The 22374-nt window shown below is 36.3% G+C and overlaps 1 protein-coding gene across 26 annotated transcripts in view; it reads right to left on the reverse strand.

Annotated features, from left to right (window-relative positions):
* The window catches only part of GPHN (gephyrin), a 284198-nt gene that overhangs the window by 22576 nt on the left and 239248 nt on the right, over positions 1–22374 (reverse strand). For all 26 annotated transcript variants that reach the window (XM_064658384.1, XM_064658383.1, XM_064658388.1 and 23 more), the window contains 7 exons: positions 22230–22367; positions 17470–17562; positions 16639–16694; positions 11548–11667; positions 9902–9960; positions 9535–9688; positions 7458–7579 (listed from right to left, as the gene is read on the reverse strand). In XM_064658384.1, the coding sequence (XP_064514454.1) occupies positions 7458–7579; positions 9535–9688; positions 9902–9960; positions 11548–11667; positions 16639–16694; positions 17470–17562; positions 22230–22367 (742 nt within the window). The remainder of the gene's footprint in view (positions 1–7457; positions 7580–9534; positions 9689–9901; positions 9961–11547; positions 11668–16638; positions 16695–17469; positions 17563–22229; positions 22368–22374) is intronic.

Raw genomic sequence — 22374 nt, forward strand, 5'->3', positions numbered from 1 at the left:
TTAGATATCTATTTCTTTTGGACAGGTTTCCCAAGATAGGCATTTCCTAAAATGGCTTCAGTCCCTCATTTGTTCCTCTATTCATTGCCAGAGAACAAAGGCAATCTTTATTTCTCAAAATAGGGTCACTGTGTCAGGAAGTGACACAGAAAAGATTTTCAAGTTTCACAAACAATCCCACCTTCTGGTTTACTCCTCAACTACTACTTATCAACAGCAGTTTCAAAAATCCAAAGCTTTTTCCAGCTCTGTTGTGTTATTTCTGCTGGCACTGGTCTTCTGAGTTTGTGCTTCTACATATTGTCCATTACTATAACATGAAAATTAACTTAATTTTCTGAAATAAGACTTAAGGGATTACTTGCAACCAGGGGAATTAATTTTCATTTTTTAATGACTTTTATTTAGGATAGTCTGAGAACCTTCCTGAACTTGCTTCTGTTTGAACTGTAAATATATATCCAATCTCACTTTGAAATGAGTATCTATCAAAGCATTTGATACAGTTTCCTAATTACTATTCTTGTTAAAATCATTCTTTACTTACAGTCTAAATTAGTCTAACTTGAATATATAGGCATTGCTGCTGAAATAGAAACTTTATTCAGTTTATTCTCCATGTGGCTCAGTATTATTGGAATGTAATCAAGTCATCTTGTAAGAATATCTTGTTGAACTAAACAGCCTGAGTTCTAATACTTTGGAGTACATAGTCCATCTTTCAAGCATGTAAGAAATTCAATGGTTCTTGTCTTGGGAATACACAGGTAAGGTCAAAAACAACCTTCTAATTCTATAGGAGACAGCTCTTTATATATATGTTAGAAGAATTTGTATTTCAATGATTCTCAAATCTTTTCCTAAATCTTTACTTCTCAGGACATAATCCTCCATCCTGTAAATTTTACTTACGTTCTTCAGTCCTATATATATGAATTCATACTTGGCTGTATTAACAATATACTTAAACCAGTTTTCTAAGTGATTCCTATCACTGACACAGTGACCCATCTTCAATGTTCATCACTTCTATGATTGTTCTGTATCTACTGCCTTTATTAGTTTTAGTTATTTTCTTCTAGGGTATTAGTAGTAAAATTTCAATCCTCAGAAATTTCTCAGTGACTTGGGAACCCAAATTCCTATATATACTCTAGGTATTAAGAAAGTCATTTAAGCGAATGGTATTTTGGCCTCTAGAAGCTGAAGCTCTCTTGAAAACAGAACTTATGAGGAGAACTTATGTCTCCAAGTATATTTAAAATAGTTAACATGTGCCTCTAAAATAGGCCACAGTAAGTTTTCTTTCCCTCCAACAAATAGATTCCCTCTGTTTTCAAAGACAGGATTTTCATAGTATTCTGTCCTCCTTACTATTTGCTGTTTAGCGTCATATTCTACTACTGGGCTGCAATTCTATAAATACTAATTCAGGAAGAAGTCCATGCTTGTGTTGAAGACAGTTAAGAAAATGACAGAGTGTTGTGCATTAGCTTTGCAACTGCCATTTCTACAACATGAAATTTTATAACCTGTCACACTACGTAGCTTCCTACTAGTACAGAAGATTCCCTGGGACTTTCACTGCCCCGTTTCGCAAGTTCTTTTTTCACCTCTGTTTTGGCTCAGATGTTTCTTTGTGTTTTCAGAATATGTGCATTAGATGAGATGACTTGTCAATAAGACAACTTACTTGAAGTTTTCCCTAATGATTACCAAGAGTTGTTGTGACAGATATTAAACATTCTGCTTGAAAAGGAGAATATTCTTGACAGGGCACAATGAAGGAGACGACCTCCACATCTGAATCACCTGCAAACCATTACCCTGTGTCCCTGTGTTCATTAGTCTATGATCACACTTTATAACACCATCATTCTGCGAGCAGATCTAGAGCTGAAGTCGCTTTAGCAAAAACTAATATAGTGAGATTTAATTTAAGGCCTTTTCTCTAACAAGCGTTTTCTTGCAGTCATTTTTAAGATGATACTACTACTACTACTTTTGTTTGCACTTTTGTATATTTGATTGCACCCAAGCTGGGCACTAATCTGGTGCAGGAAGAGGCTAGGGATTCTGTGCCTGAATTCTGCCCATAACTCATATTCTGACTCATATGACGATATATGTCAGGCTGATATTGCACGAGAAATTCTGGTGTTGGAGCAGTTTCTCTGCTTTTCTCCCTCCACTCCAGATGTTCCATCAGAATTATAATACTGGTAATTACATGCAACCCACACAAGTACAAAAGATTTAAACCTTTTTTTTGGATGGCAAACATAAAATTCAAGCAGACTAAACCCTAGAATGAGATCTCAGTATCCCTTCCAAAATACGAAGGGACTCTTTCAAAGCCTTTTTTTTAGAGATATTATAGACTAATGCTGTCACAATAGCAAGGGTGATGTCGAACTGGTGTACCTGTAATTTAGAAGCTCTTTGTCAAACAATATGTCAAAAAGGGGAGGTATATAAATAAAGACTAAACACTTCTAATGTAGAAAAGCTCTCATAGGCTCTTAGGATTTATCTCATACGATTTAGTAACTATTTGCATAAATTTTTAAAGCAAGTGAGCAGATAATGTGAATTTCCTAAATTTTTCTCCTAAGGAGAGAGAGATTCTTTCTCTCTTCACTGTGAAATCACAAATGAAAATGCAGCTGGAAGCAGCTAATGTTATACATGTCTCTGAGAAAATGATAAGGCAATTAGAAAATAGGGAGATGAACACAGAGGAGGGGAAAATGCACTCATGTAAACAAAGGTAAAAAGAGAGGAAATTGAATTCATTACATATGCAATCAAAATTCTTTAGCAAGTTTAATAATAGAGTCTCTCATAGAAGAAAAGCCGTCAAAATGGAAGATGACTTTCTAGAATAGAGGCCCAGAGCAGATTTTGCTAGGGCTAAACTATGCACTTTAAACAAACAGTGGATAAAAAGAACAACACAAATGAAATAATCAGACACAAAAATATCTTGATAATTAGACTTCTACAGATCAGATCAAAGTCTTGTTTTTATCAATGGATTTAAAAAAACCCCAAATAATTTCATAGACTATAAGCAAAGGAAATTAAATTAAAAGCCTTTTTAACTTATCTTGTTATTAGGAGGCAACACTCAAAAGTACATTGGAATACGAGTTTTAACTGGCCAGTTGTTTTTTTAATTTTTTAGCAAGTATTCTGAGATTCAGACAAAAATGTAGACACAACAGTAAGAAGAACAGCAGAATGGTTCTTCCTTTTCTTGGTTTTGCATTTGTTTCTTGTGCTTGGAGTAGTTCTAGAAATGGATATATCTTCCATTTCTACTCAGAGATGTGTGCTTTTCAAACAGCTTTGTTTTACTTGCTAAGAACACAAGAGAGAGAATCTTGGCTTCTAGCCAGACATAATTTCATGTATTGCATTTCCACATCCGTTCTTTTTTCCTACTGCTTTCTTCTAGGATTTCAATTCTAAACTTTATCTATGTGTTTTGGAATTGCTGTTTTTAATTTTTGAATGTTGAGTCATATATACAATTTATGAGAACAGAAGCAAACAATGACAGAAACCATTAAAATGCTCCCAAAAGAAATAAAATATTGGTTTCAAATGAAAATACACCTGTAGGCTAGGTGACATTCGAATGGTCAGTGCAAAATGTAACTTCACATATGATTAATATGCAAAAGTGTTTTTAAAAAGTTTCTAACAACTCTTCAGAAACCCACAGACATTCTGTGTGCTTCCCTATCCTTTCACATTCCCTCTTGGAATGTGTTTACATGTATCATAATCCTGGGCTTTGAAGCAGCTGGAAAAGCTATTTTTCTACCTAACCACCTCTGAGTGATTCACATGCTGAAATGACATATAAGAATACTGACCCTTAAGTTTGTCTTTGCAAATATTCTCTAAAACAATTTTCATGCTTGAATATTAGATCTGCAAATATGAACAGGATTCATAAAAAAAAAAAGAAATAGGAAAAAAACACTCTAAATCTAAAGTATGGGAAGGAAGAAATACATTACCAGGATACACTTAAAAAAAGAAACTGCAAGTTTTTAATTTTTCCTTTGGAAAAATATGTTTGCCAGTATTTTTACTGTACCTGTAGGTACTGCACTCATTGCAGACATATAAAATCTTTCTATTTTTCAATTTCTGGATACATTTTATACATACAAAATGCACATATACATGAGTACACACAAACACACATAATCTATGGTTTAACTTCAGTAAACCATAAAACAGACACTGAAGGCTTGTTCATCTTTCCTACAAACTTGTTAACTAAAGTGTCAAAATTTTACCCTTTGTAACATCTCTCTGTAAGTCTATTGCATTTGTTCAAGTGCCATGGTACTCCATCAAATCAGTCACGTTAACGCAAAAGATAAACACTGAAATATCCATATGGGCAATGTTCTGTTAAGTAGCTTTATTATGTAATGAAATAATGGCATACTTCTTACCAAACTAATTTACAGAATCAGATCTTCCTTTCAACTGAAACAGAAATGCAGATGCATTTAGCTGTAAATATATGGATCGGGCATGTGAGTGTAGAAGAACTTTTAAGCAGAAGACTTTTAAGACTAAATCCTGGTATCAGGTGCAGAAGACTTTTGGCTAGGTCAACAGTACTGAATTATTCTTTCAAAACTTACTGCAAAGTACAAAAGCACTCTACAATTGGAGGCTCATTATTTCTATTCCATGAGCTAAAGTAGCTACCTCTGGAGAAGTGACTCTGGAAGCATAAAACTAAAAAAACCATGAAACCAAAAGTTTAAAAAGAACTCTTACTACCTTTGCCAATGTAATACTATCTCAAGACTCAGAGATCATCTTAATAGTGAGGATTCAAAAGCATCAACTTCTTTCATAACTGAAAGCAAAGCTGCAGACTCTGCTTTTGACTGATATATATGATTGCTGTCTGATTTCCAGCTAGCATCTGACAAGTAAAAAAGGGTCACAAGACATATTTGTAAAAAAACAGAAAAGTAAAAAATTTCTCTTGGGCCTTAAATTTCACTACAAGGAAGACATTCTAAAGCTGGTGAACGGTCTGGAGCACAACTCCTATGAGAAGCAGCTGAGGGAGCTGGGGTTATTTAGCCTGGAGAAAAGGAGGCTCAGGGGAGCTTTACTGCTCTCTACAACTACCTGAAAGGAGGCTGTGGCCAGGTGGGGGTCAGTCTCTTCTCTAAGTAACTTGCGACAGGATGAGAGGAAGTGGCCTCAAGTTGCACCAGGGGAGGCTTAGATTGGATATCAGAAAGATATCTTCATCAAAAGGATTATCAAGCGTTGGGACAGGGTGCCCAGGGAAGTGATGGAATTTCCATCCCTGGTGGTATTTAAAGATGTACAGATGTGGCACTTTGAGATATGGTTTAGTGGTGGACTTGTCAGTGCTGGGTTGGACTTGATGACCTGAAAGGTCTTTTCCAACCTAAATGATTCAATGATTCTAAAATTTACTGAGAGCTTTCAAGATTATTTATCTTCACAGACGCTCCATGCCTAGGAGGTCATAGAAAAAATTTCTGCAGGCAATGGAGTACCTAGCCACAGTTTTGCACAACGACCTTAAGTTAAAATCTCCATTTGATAGTGTTGACTTTATAGCAAAGTTGAGACTATTTGATTACGACAAGGCCATAAAGAACAAACAAGTTCACACTCTTATTGTTCCAGAGGGGACTACCAGGGAAAGCATCTTTTCCATTGGAATAACACATTATTAATGACAGTATGTAAGTTGTCATTGATGATAATATTCGTAACAGTAGCTGTTACTTTTGGTCCTGCAGGTGGTAAAAAGTTCCACCTACAGTATTTTGCTGACAGTCCTTCTTTTATCTTTTACATGGAGATAACTCTCAGGAGCTGAGAGCCTTTTCATGGTGTTTTTTTTTTTTTTCCTCAGCTATGCAAATCTAGAATCCATATATAATAGTTTTATTTGAAAACTTCACTACCTATGTTTTAAAGTTTAAAATGGTCCTTACAATACAGAAAACACTCTAGAGATCCAGGACATTTAGATACCATTGCTGGAAAGAGCAGTCTCACAAGTTTAGACTCTGTATGAAATTCCCACCTGAAACTGGAAGCATTCATGGGCAGCAGGTTTTTGGTATTTATTGCTCTTTGGAACAGCAATGATATTCTGCTAGGCCAGAAAAGCAAAAATGATGCCTGGATATAGTGAGAGTATCCAGAAGGCTTTGCTTTCTCTAAGATCACAACAACAGTTGCCAGTTGCTGTTTATCACATTCCTGTATGAATACCTCAAATACACTTGTATTTCCTGCAGCCACCAGACAGGTTAGTTAAATTACTGTAAAACCATGCAGTGGTTGGCTCATTCATATACCTTCTGTCAAGCTAGTGATGTTTTGGATTGAATACTGCACTAGGAAAGACTGGTTTTGAAATGACCTGCTCCCTTGCAGTAACCTTGTCTTCCTGGCTGGGACTTTGTCATCAATCACTGTAAAATGTGGGTGCTGAAATTCACTATCTCCCTTCTTTTTTTTTTTTTTCATTTTTAACTACCCAGAAGGACAACCTGAAAAACTCCCTATCAGACCAAGTCTGTCAGTTGGTTTGATACCCAAATTGAGAAACAAGAAAGCCTGTTCAAAGCCTCTAGGGCTAACAGATTGAGGAAATATGTTATGCCGAGAAACTCAAGTCATGGATGGCAGGCACTGCAGAGTCTTGCAAAGGACTAAAAACTGAACACTTCAATCACTTATCCTAGAGCTCTCAAGATAGGACTTCACTACCACTGGGAAACAAGGAGCAATCACTGTCAGATGAATAGAAAGACAGATCAGTAGGGTGCTACTCTGTGGCTATAAAAGTAAAGAGACCGGTAACTTTTTTTTTTTTTTTAAAAAGCTCCTTTTAAATTCTTCCATGTATTTCTGGAAATGTCGAGCAACATGGAGCAGTGGGGCCTTCCTGAAAACACAAATACTCAGAATCTGACAAAATTTTATACTCTAAGTTAATTTTGGCATGGAAAATAAACTCGGAGACAAACTTTCCTTCTCCGTTTATTGGATCAGAAAAAAAAGCATAGCTGCTGTAGAATCGTCTCATCTTATGTGTATTAAGTACAGTGCTTGGAATGATACTGCGGCAATAAATTCAATTTGCAGCAGTAATAGATATCTGTGTCAACAAACAGAAGGTAAAACAAAATAAACAACATTAAATAAAAACTTCTTCAAGTGATTTGTCTTAATATTAGAAAAGACTTACTTATTTCTCTAACAAAAAGGGTGAAATACCTACTCCAAGATGTGCCCTGTCATACCACTGTGACACTAGCAATGAGTGACATTTTCTCTGGTATTCCTTTTTTCCATGGATGCCATAAAGTGCATCGCATGAATATGAAGTGACATCTTTACTAACATGTGGTACTTACTTATCACCCACAATTCCCAAGTTGATTGTTGGATAGCCATGTTCTTGGATTGTAGCTAGGAGAGTTGAACGGTTACTGTCCCGAATCTTTCCTGGTAAGAGGTCATCTTCAGGATTCAGTAGCTATAAAACCAGAAACAGTCTTAGTCAATCTCCTTGGAATACTGTGCTTTTACAGAAGTGAGAATTTTCTTTTTCAGATTGGACAGGATACTTTTAGACACATATCATAAAATGTATGTATAAAGTGATTTAGTGAATTTAAATTAATAATAATTAATATGTAAAGTACTTGTTTATCCCAATCATCCATGTTGTTTCTTTCCTTCCTATCGGTTCATGTCTGCAAAACCTTCTTTCTCGTTATGAATACCTGGCTTCTAATCTCAAACATTAGCAATCAAAACAAAACAAAACAAATTTCCAAGTTATTGCTTCTCTTTAAACAGTTTTAAAGGAACCTCACTGATGTTGCTAACTAGATTTAAAGGTATTAAAGGAAATTTTGAAGTTAATTGTCTACTTACCAATACTTTTTTAAATACAACAATCTGCATTAACAGACAGAAGCTTAAAGCTTAGTTCTTATATCAATTACTGTTTTGGACGAAAAACTTTCTCTCAAGATGGTATCACAGCAATTGCCTTACATGTGTCATGTATTTTGGAAGCTAAACTACAAAACATACATATGTAAACATATGTCTTATATATATATTAGGAACTCTTTTGTAGGATATAGAAGAACGATACAATATTGACAGGAGATAAACAACAATACTACTAATAAGAATGTATCTGTCAAAATTACAGCCATAACATCAGGTAGTCAGGTAAGAATACCCAGGTGGAGCAAGGCTAAATTTTATGCTTTGGCTAGCAGCTCTGTTTCTGTGCAGACTTTCACAGAATGTTTAAGAAACCCACTGTGCAGGATCTTTTTTAACATGAAACAAAAGAGAATGTCCACAAGGTAAAGGACTCTTTAATGACATATAAGAATCTACAATCATACAGAAGTTACTAATCAGTAAATCATCAACTCATCTCTAATCCTTGTAGCTCTGTGGATTCGTTCTTTAGTTAGCCATATGTTTCCTGCATGCCACACCCCGTCTATGCTACAAAACCTGACAAGATTCTGTCCCAGCAAAGCTGGCCTCAGCCACCCACAGTATCTAGAAGTCACCTTCACTGGGGTTGTGGAAGTTGTAAGGACACAGCCAGATGACAAAATTCAATATATTAGAAGTTTTCAAAATCTTTCAAAATTCAATATACTCCAGCTGTATGAGAATACAGCTATTGACTTAATGTTTGCGTCTGTATTTCCAAAAGTTTGTCTCAAAGGACAGTCAAAACTTCATGCTGTCTTTAAACTTCAAGCTGACTTTATCTCAACCCACATGTTGTTTTGGTTTTGCTCTTCTATTCTTTCTCTGCCCTGCTGCGGGAAGGATTGAGCAGGCACAGTTGCTGGCCTGGGTCAACACACAACATATGTAAAAGTAGTAAATTAAGTTAATCTTGAACCTGATTTTTCTGATGTAGTTAAGACAAACCACTTAGAAAGCTGGTCTGGAGTTCTATCAACAGGATAGAGTCTGAATTTCAACATATGCTACTATCAGAAAAAATATTAAGGCACAATACAACAGCAAGGCATTTGGTAGTACTATTCAGTTTTCAAAGACAGGTTATCTGCCATTTGCACTACAGCTACAGAGGAGTGCTGCTCAAAAGAAACTACTCTTCAGTCATGACTGGCAGTATGAATTAAAACCCTGACTACTCCACTGGTTTTCCCTTGCTGGCAGGAGGAAAGCAGCTGGCAGATGGTTGGATACATTATCAAAATTTTGGCAAAGATAGTGCGTGAGACCTGTGAAAGAGCCTTTGAGGGAGAAAACACAAGCAGCTGATCATGGGTTGATCCCCCACAGAAGTAGCTCATGTCAGCACGAATTGCAGTTCAAAAAGTGAGTTTGCTTGGGAATAGGGTGGAAGTCACTATCCAAAACACTGTCCCAAAGAAGACATAGTATTTCAGACCATAATTCTAAACAAACTTTTTTTACCTCATTCCCTGTTGACATTACTGCAACCACTGGAAACTTGTTAACTTCTACTTCGGTTACTCCAACAGTTGCTAAGAGACCAATCTCAGATGGACCCATGTGGGTTCCTTTAGCCAGCACACATTCACCTCTTTTAATGTCATGTCCTATAGGTCTGAAAATCATAGCACAGAAAAAAACATGAAAGAGAAACAGAATGAGATTCAAAGTATCTTTCCTTGATTGGTCTTGCTCCAGGTGAGGAGTGTCCAAGGATGTCCATTAGTCAGATTGTCAAAATATCTGTACTACTCATTAGAAAATGACCTTAAAAATCAATAGCCCTTCTATTCCTTACAGAGATATTTTATCGTTTACAAATACAGACCTGATATCTTGGCCTGGTCGAGCTTGCACCAGGATTCGAACCTCTAGTTCTTCAGTGCCCTACAAAGACAAGGACATCAAATAGAGTCAGCTGAGCTATTCAAAGAAGATTAATGTTTAATTTCTCACAAGTCTACACAGCTTAAAGCACTCATTACACTGAGACTTTACGGTTTAAGCATCATATTGCTCTCCTGATTTGTCTGTCAAGACTGTAATACAATGTATGCTAAAACTGAACAGCATTATAAGAAATTCTCTCTTTAATGAGCTCACCATGGAAGGGCCAGCACTGAATATGTAGTTTTAGCTTCCTTTTTTTTTTTAATGATACTTGTGTTTATATATCTTTCCTACTCTACATTCTATGTCTGGTGATTTGGTATACTGAGTGGATTCTTTCTACTCCTCTCAGCCAACTTGATCTGGTTGAACAATTTCGAAGATGATACTTCAAAAAGACCATTAGTCTGATAGACAATAGGTCACTATGTTAGCAGAAAGGTGGGAAGAAGCTAAATGATTTAGCTCTTTCAGGATTTTCATGTAGATTCCTGTAGTGGAAACTCCTATTTGAGAGCCTTGTACAAATCAGAAAGAGGCTTATTTATCTTGTTTATTTACTGTGAACCAGAGACAGTGGCCTGAAAAGTCTGATGCAGTTACTTCTTCAGAATGTCAATGGTCTGGTGATTCATTCAATACCAATAAATGGCATATGACCTATATTGTTAATATTTAATTTTAAGCCCTGCAAGTGGGTTGATGATATATACACTCAGCTTTGAGATAGTGCCAGCCTGTCAGTAGCACTAAATCTAAACAGATTTTGTTTTTACGTTATCATGTAGTGCTTCGTATTTAAATACCTCAAAGTTATAAATCAGACACTAATATTACAAGATAAACTAAGCATGTCAGGGTCATTTAGAATTTCTACAGGAACAATAGTGTTGTATAGGACACTGGGACTGGCCAGCATTTTCTGAGTTCAAACTTTAAACTTAAGGACCCAAAGTTAAAGTTAATAAATCTTTTAATACAGATTGTGATTCTGTTTACCTACTGTGAAAATTTAAACCCCTGAAAACCAGAAAATTACTGATTTAAAAAATTCTTACTTTATCCCAATATTTTCAAAATATGCTTTTATTGTAAATTCTGTTTCTTTAAACCTGCTCTTCTTCCATAAGAGAAGAGATGATTTTTGGCTCTGAGTGTTCAAAATGGCGTGCTGGTGCCCAGGATGGCCTTTTATCCCCCTTGTTGCCATCTGAGGCTGTAAAAGCTCGTGATAAAAATTTGGGGCAATGGTTAGTCCAAGAATGATTGTATTTTTATGACACTTTGGAATGGTTGTCATGGATCTCCAGAAGGCATTTACCTTTCACTCAAATCATGCTCCCAAGTGTTTTGGTGTCAGCATTTTTTTGATGAAAAATCAGTCAGAACAGGTAGGTCTGTGACACTGTTATCACAGCCTGAAAAAGTGAGAATTGCCACTAGGAACCCATGCAAAAATCCTCAAACTTCTGAGATTATTGAAGAGCTTTTCTGTAGAACAATCTTTCATATTTACAGGATTGTATCATGAGCCATTTTCTGCTGAACGCAAAAGAAAAACGAGGTTTTTAACTTGTGACTCACATCATCTGATTCCCTGATGAGCTCTGTATCTTCCACTTGCACCACTGCATCAGCACCGCATGGAATTGGAGCACCGGTTGTAACGCGCATTACCTGACCAGGCATCACAGTCTGTGTTGGCTGAAAAACAAAAAACCAGAAACTAATCTACTTCTGAAAAGAACACTTTCAAACCACTTGACTTTTATGCAAATAATCTGAAAGACTAGAATTCTCACTTGCAGCATGACTCTTGCTATGCTGCGAGTGATATCAACAGGTATAATAAACTCCAATGTATTTAAAGATCATTAGGTCTGTGCTTCACATCTGGCTTTATTTATGTGGTGACATATTAGGTGGCTTCAGTTTTTTCCCCTTAGATTTCTATCGCAAGAACAACTTTCAGAAGAAGCAAGAGACTGATACTCTGAATGGCTCAGAAAGAAAACTGGCTTAGAAATTTAGCAGTTAGATTCCTCCTCGAAACTTAGATGTGCAAAAATCTAGTAATTCTCTGTGAATATATGTTTTGTAGAGTAGTCTAGTCCCCAGGGTTGAAATTTATGTGCTTTGGTTTGGTTGGATTTTTGGTCTGTTTTGTTTTACCAGCACACTGTATATGGAAAACCAACAGCTTATAAGCACAGTAATGTAACCAGTTGCTTCATTTTTAAGCAGATTTCTTCCAACTGAGAGACAGCTCAGTACTAGTTCACAGAGAATATCTATCTTTGTCAGGGTCAGTTTAGCAGAGCATAAAACTGATAATGTTCTACAATTACATGAAGTCACAGAACATTAAAAAAATTCAGCAGAAGCAATACAAAGAATAGAAAAATATCAGAACAACATGATAAAACAAATGACTTGTTTTTAATAATATTTCTCACCAGGCAGACTATTTTAACATACACTTTTAAAAATCCAGAGTAAAACTGTAATTTGACAATAACTACTTAATAAATAAATAACTAAAAGAAAAATTTCTAAAAAAATGCATTTAAAGAAGCTGATATGATGATGGTACTGCTGGCTCCCCATGGCACTGTAAGTAAGCCTGACTTATTTAAGCTTTACTGTTATTAGTGAACATGTGCTACACACATATCTACACAGCTGTGATCAAAGCAACATATTCTGTATGTGTCACACATATAATTCATGTGCAGATTGACTCTATACTCCATATGCAGCTTTGGAATACATCCAGGCCTTCTCAAACTGTGATTAGCACATATTTGACAGCAACCCACAGGCCTGCAGGCAGTACTGCCCGAGCACTGTTACCTGTCCTGCCCAGCAGTCCTTTACTCCATGACTTTTGACAGGAGGCTGTTGACACCTCTGCAAACTCTAGACCACTGGCCAACACTTCAGCTGCATAAAGCTGTTTGCCTTGCCCGTTTTTCTACTTCACTTTAGCACTGTCATAGCCCCTGAAAGGTATTACTCAGAAATGTGTGTATATCAAAGACTACTTATTGGGACAGAAGCCCTAGGAAGGGGCTGGGAATGGTCTGTACCTGGCTTACCACAGTTCACAGTGACCTATGTATCCCAAGAAACAACTGAGCCTGGAGCTGATTGAATCTTGACCCTTTTCTACAGGCAATGTAAATCTAACATCCTTCGAGAACATAAATCAAATGCTAAAATAAGTTTAAAAAAAAATCACACTTGCCATATGTCACGGTTAGTGTGTTTTTAGGGCAAGATTCATGCTATCCTAAAGTAGATATCCAAACCAGATGACATAAAAATACTACTTTTTAAAAATAGTATTTATTTCCCACCACAGACTATGCAAGGAGCTGTGGATGGATAGCAGATACTACCATTTATTCTGAGGCTGCTTAAAAGGGAAAATAATGTTGTCTAGTGTGTTATTTTGATTTTTATGAAAAGAAACGTTGCAAAAGGCAAAGCTTATGCCTTGGATTATGGGAGCTCTTCTGCATATTGTTGTAGATACATATTGTTGTAGATACAATCTAAAGATTTATTACAAATAGGTTATATTGTTTTGAACTAAGTATTGCTGACTTTGGTGACAAATTTCAGAGGAACAATGTATTACATAAAAAATGTCTCCCATTTAAAAAGCACCACAAAGAATATAAAATGTCTACACTGACTGCCACAAATCAGTGCCTATGGTGATAAAATGTGCTGTAACTAACTGTGTTTTCGGAGTTTACTATTAGATGAGTTAACTTTTCGAGATGCAATGATGTGATACATTTAAACAAATTTATGATACAATAACAATTGCTGTTAGAATTGGTTATGTTGCTTATGTATTTAATTTCCTTTTTGTCCTCTGGGAATTTGATCAGATTAACTTTATGAAGAAAATTCAACGATCAGATTTGCGTGTGAATCTCCAGGGCTGTGTTCTTCTGTGCTAGAGACTATGAAGATAAAGAAATGATTGCTTCTTAGAAATTAATATACAACAATTTCACAGAAGCTCTTTTAAAGGCCTTTGAGATCTCGCTTTTACATGGAATAGGGCAATACTGGTTTCTGCCCTTTGCCTTCATCAGTGATAATCTACTCAATTTTAGTCACTGAGTAAAACCCAGAGATAATCTACTGAGCACAGCCCCCATCTCAGGCATTTTCTCTTACACATGATTACACCTCTCCTGTGTGATTTACAATGAGCCATGCTCCTTTCTGTAAAAACGCCCAAGTCAGTGGAACCAGGGAAAATGTCTGTTTTTCATCCTGTATTGTAACTGGCTAGTCACAGTGCCTCTTACAAACATCTTTAGAAAGTCTTGCAGGAAATGTTATGTTCTGACTATGTAAGTCTATAGGAAGAAAACCAATCTTCCCCATCTGTTTCAAAGGCTATGTGGATGGCTCATCACTAGTCATCAAGTGTGCCCTAACCTTCCCAAAGCAGGATAGTGTCTGAAAGTTTTCCTCGATACAAAATAAAAAATGGTTGTTAACATGAACATGATCACCTGGAAATGGAATTCAGAAAATAGTACATAATTTAAAAATTGATACAGAAATGTCCAACTTGGCTATATGGCCTCCTGGCAATTCTCAGTCCCATTTTCTTCATTTCTACTTAGTACTTACATAACCTTTTTCCCTACAGGAGGAGCCAAACCTAAAACTATTTTGAACTCCCTGCTGTGAATCATTCTGTTAATTGGTCTGTAACATGAAAGGCAGAATGTTGCTGCTGACAGTGGCTGAAGGGTGAAATGAGACCAAGGAGCCTTCCAAGGCTATAAATAATTTCTTGGGAAGGAGATGAACCTGAAGATGCGTTGGCCCAAGAAAAAAACTTTGACCAATTATTCAGAGGTCAACAGCCTTGTTTTTCTAACTTGCCACTGGTATTTCCAGAAATACACTCTCTCTGCATGCCTCCTCCCACCCAATTTTTGTTCCTTGCCAGAGAGGCTTCCTATTCCCAGTAATCTGGGAGGACAGACTGTCCCTGTAGAGAGACATTTGTGAGCTCTTAAACTTTCTAGGAGGGAAGCAAGTTCCCATTTGCCCTTTTATCTTTTGTACAAACCTGCTGAACTGATTAGGATACTGAAACACTTTAGACCTCTAATGGGCTGTCCTCCCCACTAGAGACAGCTTCAACAGTACTGCTTTCAAGCAACACTGTGCTGTGGTATTTAACTAGCAAAATGATAACATTGATGACAGGGGAATAATGATAGGAGTGAGAATTCAGCGGGTTGCTCTGCTGGTTCTTGCTATTTTATAAAGTCCATAGGAAGGGTTTCTGGACTAATGCTTGAAAATGCAGTTAAGAAAGGCTAAAAATACAAGGCAGGTTAAAAAAATTCTGAATTCATTAGTTTGCCCTTTTTTTTTTTAAGTATTTAAAGTAGTTTTTACATATTTTGTACTACAGATTCATTAATCCAAGTTCACATGAATATCAGTAGTGAGAAGGTGTCTATTATACCAAAGTATAATTCATGATGATGGATGGGACTTAAAGCAAAAATAATTTTCACAGTTCTCTGTATCTGTCATGATTAGCCAAATTAAAAGTCTGTTACACATTTAGAGGCAGTTCAGCTCCTTTTAAAAAAAATTGAATAATCCTGCAACAGGTAATACTTCTAAAACCTGACACAACTTTTGAAATACGTCAATTCCACTTGCATTTTTTTTGTTTAGAAATCAAAATGGACACACTAAAATCCTCATTAAAACCAATCAATCCTTTGTTTTGCCTTCTACTTTTCCCCTTTCTCCATCATTTCACATACAACACACAGAATTATAAACGGGGACTTGAAATAGCTGGAGAAATATTTTAGATTAACTTCTGCTTTCCTAAACAGAACGTGGCAGGTAGGATTAAATTGACAGAATAACAGTGGTTGAACATAACTGATCTTTTTCCTATTATCCCAGTATTAATACAGGAATTTCATAAAATGTAGTCTTGAGTTTGAGAGTGAATTACAAATTGTGTCTATATATGTATATTTGTAGAGCACAGCAGGTTACAAATGGGTCCTGCCTCAACTTGCTCTTAAAATCAATCCACACATCTGCTAAGGTGCACAAACACTCTTCTCAAACCAGTCTCAAACAAGGCTGCTGCCAGGCTTCCTCAAGATTGTTCTGATCATTATTTAGCTTTAAAAACTTCATACTAAATTTTTACACTTCATTTTGCAGGTATCAGTGTGGAACATGCAAGCATCTTATGGAAACAGTTATCGGGCTGACACCCTTTAAAAATCTGTCAGCAAGAAGAGGTTAAATTAGGCTTTTCTTTGTTTATGAATAGTTCAGCCACTAGAAATCTTATGTCCCCAAACATTGTACTAGGGCAGACCATTATTCTATGCACTCCTATCAGACATGTCAGCACAATGCTCTGAAGTATTTTGGGATATCCTTGTTAGTTCCTTACATAACTGTACTACCTCACTTTCTGAAATCATGTCCCAAGGCACATAGCAGGAGGGTTGGTACAGCTGTGTCCTAGTTCACGCCACATCCAAGAATACTGAATTTTGGAGCACTAGGAACACTTGTAAAAAGACAAAGCAAAATCTTACAGCAGAAAAATACATAAAAAAGTAAGAAAAAAGAAATTGTGCTCACCTGCTCACCGGCCTGGGATTCCCCTATGATGAATCGATCTCCTGGGCCATCAGCAGCTGTTAAGATGGACAATACAAATGGTAAAAGATGAACCAAAACAAATGATGACATTATGAATTAAGAATGGGAGAAATAAAGATGATTTAAGATTCGGTTCTTCAGTTTCAGCATGACTAAGGTTATAGAAGTTCTGAAAACATTTTACATTTTAGGTCCTTTGAGTTGTATTTATTATTTTGAAAATTACAGGTTCTAGAGAACAGAGTATTTTTAACTGAAATTTTCTGGGCAAAATGGGGTCAAGTAAATGAAGATTAGGAGGAATTACATTAATAACAAAGATTTAAGAGTGTTCATGAGATTATTTTAATAAAAATTTCCACCATGAGAAAATCGTTTTTAAGTGAAAGCAACGCAGGGGAATCATATGTTTCGCAAATGTATTATGCACTTCTTTTTCTAGACAACAATGGAATATTGACATTTCTAGATTCTATCTCTATCTTGGAAGGAAAATATGGAAAAGTGCAATGATTACAGACTGCATAGATGACCCCACAGTCGTGAAGAGGAACAGGGCTAAGATAATGCAATTTAGCAAATCTGTACTTTTACAGAGACAAAAAAGGCACTATTACTTATGAAATTTAAACTCCTGACTGAACTCAGCTTTATGGCCTTCCTTCAAGACAGTCTTATTCTATGTAACTGTGACTTCAGCAATGATCTGAATCAAATCTAAAGGAAAATAACCACTGCTGGATCCAAAACAGGTGAACTAACATGTTATAAAGTGGTTTTCCAGACACTGTCTACAAAGTGAGTGTTTACCTCTGACAGCGTAGCCATCTTTTACTGATGCTGGAAATGGTGGTAGGTTATCTTTTGCATATACATCTTGAGCAAGGACTCGGCCCATTCCATCTAGAAAAGAGAAAAGACCATGCTCCATGTCATTACAGCTAGTGAAAGGGGGAAAAAAGTTAACAGCCATGTGCTCTGATAGGTGAAATGTGTATGTACGGGACACACAGATCTCTCAGGCTTTTGATTTTTGCCTCCACATAAAAGAAAAAAGACTGGAGTCTGAAAGTACTGATAAAGGATTTCTTCAGTAAGTCTGTGCTCCTGGTTATGGTTAAATTGCTGACAGTAGATTTGAATGCCAAGTATCCAAACCCAAAGGTTTAGATAAAAGCTCTGATGTAGGGTCAGACAGAAAAAACAAGTATTTGCTTCTTTAAGTCAAGTTTTTCTCCTGAGATCTTTTAAAATTATGTAGTTTCCTTTATTTAAATTTTTATAAAAATTTTTTTTAAAAGCTTTTAAAATGACATTTCAGAAATGAATCTTGTGTGCAAAAGGTGAGAGGTGATGGATTGAGGACTCATCAGTAACAATGGACAAGTTTTCATGAATTGACAAAAAAGTTTTGCAATAGATTAGCTTTCCCTAATTGCTGAAAGCATTTCTGCTTAATGGAGGGTGAGTGAACATAAGTGTCAAGATTATTTATGTAAATTTACAGTGTTATAGTTCTAAATATTTTAATAGCTGTTTCAAACAGACCCTTTTCCTTCACTTAGTGACTATGACTGATAAGTTGTAATTTGGCTCAGCTTCCCTGTAGAGATTGATATGAATTATTTCACCCTCAGTCAAGTGGCTGGTACTTTTATGGCACCAGCAAGAGCCTTTTTTTAGTGTAATGTGGAACAGAACGGAAAATATGTAACTTACCCGTTCATACAATGTAAGCATAAAAAAGTATATTCGTTACATGTGTGATTAGATGGATTGGAAAGGGGTATATGGGTCAGAACTACTGAGATCGGCTTGATTCCGGTATGTCTAAGTAGAAGAAGGGAAACTCAGCTCATAAGAGAGGCCACTGTTCCTACGGTGCACAGGAAGGCAATATCCAGCTGAAAGTATGAAGGAATGAGAGGATGCATGAATATTTCTACGAGGAGAATTTGCATGGATATGTGCTTTAGAGATTATGGTCTTTGAGACACGCCAAAAAAGAGACATGCATGAAGTATGTTTCTTATTTTACAGACAGGGAAATCAATGTGGTTCTGGATTCCTTGGGAAGGCAGAAGGCTTAACACTGCACACTAAATGGACAGGTTTTGTTAAAAAGTGTACCTACTCGATTTGAAAGTGTTCAGCTCCAGTGAAGTGCTATTATAATGAAGATTTTATGTATTAACACAAAGTGATTTAGCTAGCAATTATCATAACTATAACATCATTGTGTCCACATCCATATGTATTAACTTTCAGCCTGAATTTAATATTCACGCTGCATTTCTGAAATAAGTCTTGCCATGAAAATGCTGATAAAACCTGTTAAAGCAACTAAAAAAGCACCTTTGTGATGGACATTAATTCACCTGTGCATTACGGTGTATCACTGCCTGTGATACACAATATACAAGTTATTAAAAGCTCACAAAAGCTCGTACACTTACACTGAAAAAAAGAATGAGGAAACAGACATTTAAAATAAAGCACAGAAAAGGCAGCTATCAAAGGCCTAGTAAAAACACCCTTTGTTCCAAGATGCACGAAATCTCATACAAAAGTGATGCTTCTAATTTTAGCAGGCATGTTGTGTCTTCCTTTTGCTTCTTGTCTGCATGCAAAATCACACCAATTAGAGCAAAGTTGAACAGTATGTTCTTGGCAGAATGCCAAGAAAGGAATAAATGGCCAGTCAGTAATGGGAATGAATTTTATTACAGGGAGAAAAATGTTAGAATTACTTGGTGAAGCAGCCTTAGGCATTTAAAAATGAAGCAAGTCAGCAACTTGGACAATCTGAAGTACCTCTGTACCCTCTTTTACTTAAGCAACTATTCTAAAAATACAGTTTGACCTTATTTTGATTAATTGTAATTCAAAAAGATATTCTGAATTATTTTAATGTCATCAAACTACCCCTTGTGATGCCCACAGCTTTTAACACAAAATGGAGAACTACATTAAACTCACTTTCCAAATGTGGCTATTTGCTAAAGCTTAGGTGATGGCACTGGAACAGTTCTGCAAAGAACTTTGGTTTCTCAGGGTATTGATACTGGGGCACAGCAAATAGACAGATCTTGTACTAAAGGTGATGGATTTTGTGAATACTGCCCTGGTAGCACTTCACTGTGATATGAAAAGTCAATGCTATCAAAAAAATCAGCTAGGCTCTTGGACTAGACCTGCTCTGTTCTCAGGCTTAAGCTTATGCTTAAGCTCAGAAAGTGTAGATTGCTTCTGCATTGCATTTTTATTATGAATTAAACTTAAATGTATCTTCTTAGTTTCAGAAGAATAATCATAATCATGTTGTCTAAAGGCTTATATGTGTACAGAGCTATGCTCAGGTAACTAAATTTAGTTGAAATAAAAGGCTAACTGGGGGCTTCATACCAGATATCAATGATAGCAGATGGGAAATATGCTTCAGATGCCTTTGGTTTATGGCAGTTCTGTAAAATGTTTTAGGACTGTCCATTTTTTATTTTAATATGAAAGAGGTTAAATGATCTATTGAGTCACTGAGCAATTTACCAGTGTGAAAGTCATGTTTAAAAGATAACTTTACTTATCCTCCCCCTCATGTTAGGAGAGAATAGATAGATTTGAGAGACTGTAGCATACTTTGACTTAATCAAGAATAAAATCAGGACTTTACCGACTATTTGTACAGAATAACATTTGGCAGCTTTATTTATAAGGATGAATGCTATACACTATGTTTAGAAATGTAACTGAATCAGGTTATATTAATTCGGCAATTTGCAATCCTAGAACTTTATACATTTCACTTTTCTTACAGAGAGATTGTGCTCCTAAAAGATAGTTTTGAGGAGCTCAGTGTTAATTCAAGACACAAAACCACACAGAAAACAAACACAGCACAACAGTGCTTTTCTGAGTACAGTTTAAGACCTCCAGGACTACATTTTTATTATTTTCCAAAATTAGAGGTATATGAACTGAAAAAATAAATGAATCCATAACTAAATGAAAAACTCAATCTTAACTCATTGCATTCTTCAAAATTAACATCAACCATACATGTGTGTGCACACATGCACACATGCACACATACACACACACATGTGCCTATACAAAACAATTCTATATACTTGTCTGTATAACATTATGGTGATCACTTAAGAACTTCTGAAAATGAGTTTTCATCTTGAGATTTTTATCCATAGATTAAGGGAACTGAATTTGCAGTATCACAGCCACAGATATGTCCATTAGGATGTCTCCTATAGGCTAAATCCTGAAATTTCATGTGAACATGAAATCAGACTCTTATCTCTGAAGCTAACAGGTGTGATAATACATACAGTCTGCTAAATCAGTATGTCAATATGAAGACATCTTGAAAGTTTGTGGCAGCACAAAGATTTGGTGAAGAGTATGAAAACTTTGAACTTTCAAGCCAGAAGACAGAACATTCCATTCAGAAATCATGTGGACCTCTCTGCTATCTGCAGTCCACCAATGTCCTAAACCGTTTACCTCTTGAGGCTCATAGTTCCACTATCTCTTTGCTCACTACCTTACCTTTGGACAATCTGGAAGAATCCCTGGAGGAGGTTTCCTCTCCCCTACCTACTTTAGGTTTACTTGTCAGCATGCTTCCAGTCATGGTTTTGCGCCAAGAACATTCTCCCAGATAATGGCTAGGCTTGGTGTAAGGGATAGCAGAAGCAAGGGAAGCACCTAATAGGCATTACGAACACCCTGTTTCAGGAGGGAGGATAGTTTAGCTGAATAAACATGAGAGGTGCCCTGCTAATTCCTTTTAAGGCCAGAAAATGGCTTCACCTATCCCTACTTACTTATGAGTATAGGCACAGTCACAAAGTCTGATATTTTGCCTGCTGTTTGGTGTCTTTGTTTATTATAAAGACTGTATAAATCAAAACCAGTTACCCTTTAATTACAAAGTTTTGATAAATCAAACATTAAAAGGAAGTAAGAAAATGATCAAATATAGTGGTAGAATAGAAAAGGAATTGTCATGTTTATGAGAAGAAGGGGAAAATTCTGGAATGTGTAGTAGGCTAAGTAGAAACTGGAAAAACAGACTGAGACAAACTGTTAAAGATATAGACATGGAAAAAAGTGACCTGGAATCAATAATCACTTTCCTTTGATCATTAATCTCAGATTGGAAAGGGGCTCAGTGAGAATCTCCCATAGTAAAAGAACAGAGTAAGCCAATCACTGTACAACTTGGAGCTACTTGGCATGTACAAAAGTCCAGTCTTAACCACTGAGGCAAATTATGGTTAAGTATAATATGTTTGCTGCATATAACACAAACCAGAAGAAAATTCATTTACACATTTTATTAGAGTTCCATTACAGACTCCTTCAGGGAGGAAAACCGAGGTCAGTTGACATTCTCCTTACTTTGAAAGGAGATTTCCTATATTATTGGCATTTTCTAAAGCAGCTTCTCCTGGAGAAAGTACTGTTTCATATACCTCACAAAATTAGTAAAAGAGAAAGTTGTCAAATATGGAAATAATCACCCTTATCCTCACAAAATATCCAACTTAAAATACCTCTGTAATTGATGATTTCTGTTCCAAGCACTGGGGTCATCTCCAGAACTGTGATGAAGGCCTTGTCCATAGATGTCAATGGGAATGGAGACATGCGGTGTCTTCTTGCTACCTTGGTAATGTCAACAGCACTGTGACCTGCAAC

This window comes from Pseudopipra pipra, chromosome 6 (genome assembly GCF_036250125.1).
Source record: "Pseudopipra pipra isolate bDixPip1 chromosome 6, bDixPip1.hap1, whole genome shotgun sequence".
Lineage (NCBI taxonomy): Eukaryota > Metazoa > Chordata > Aves > Passeriformes > Pipridae > Pseudopipra > Pseudopipra pipra.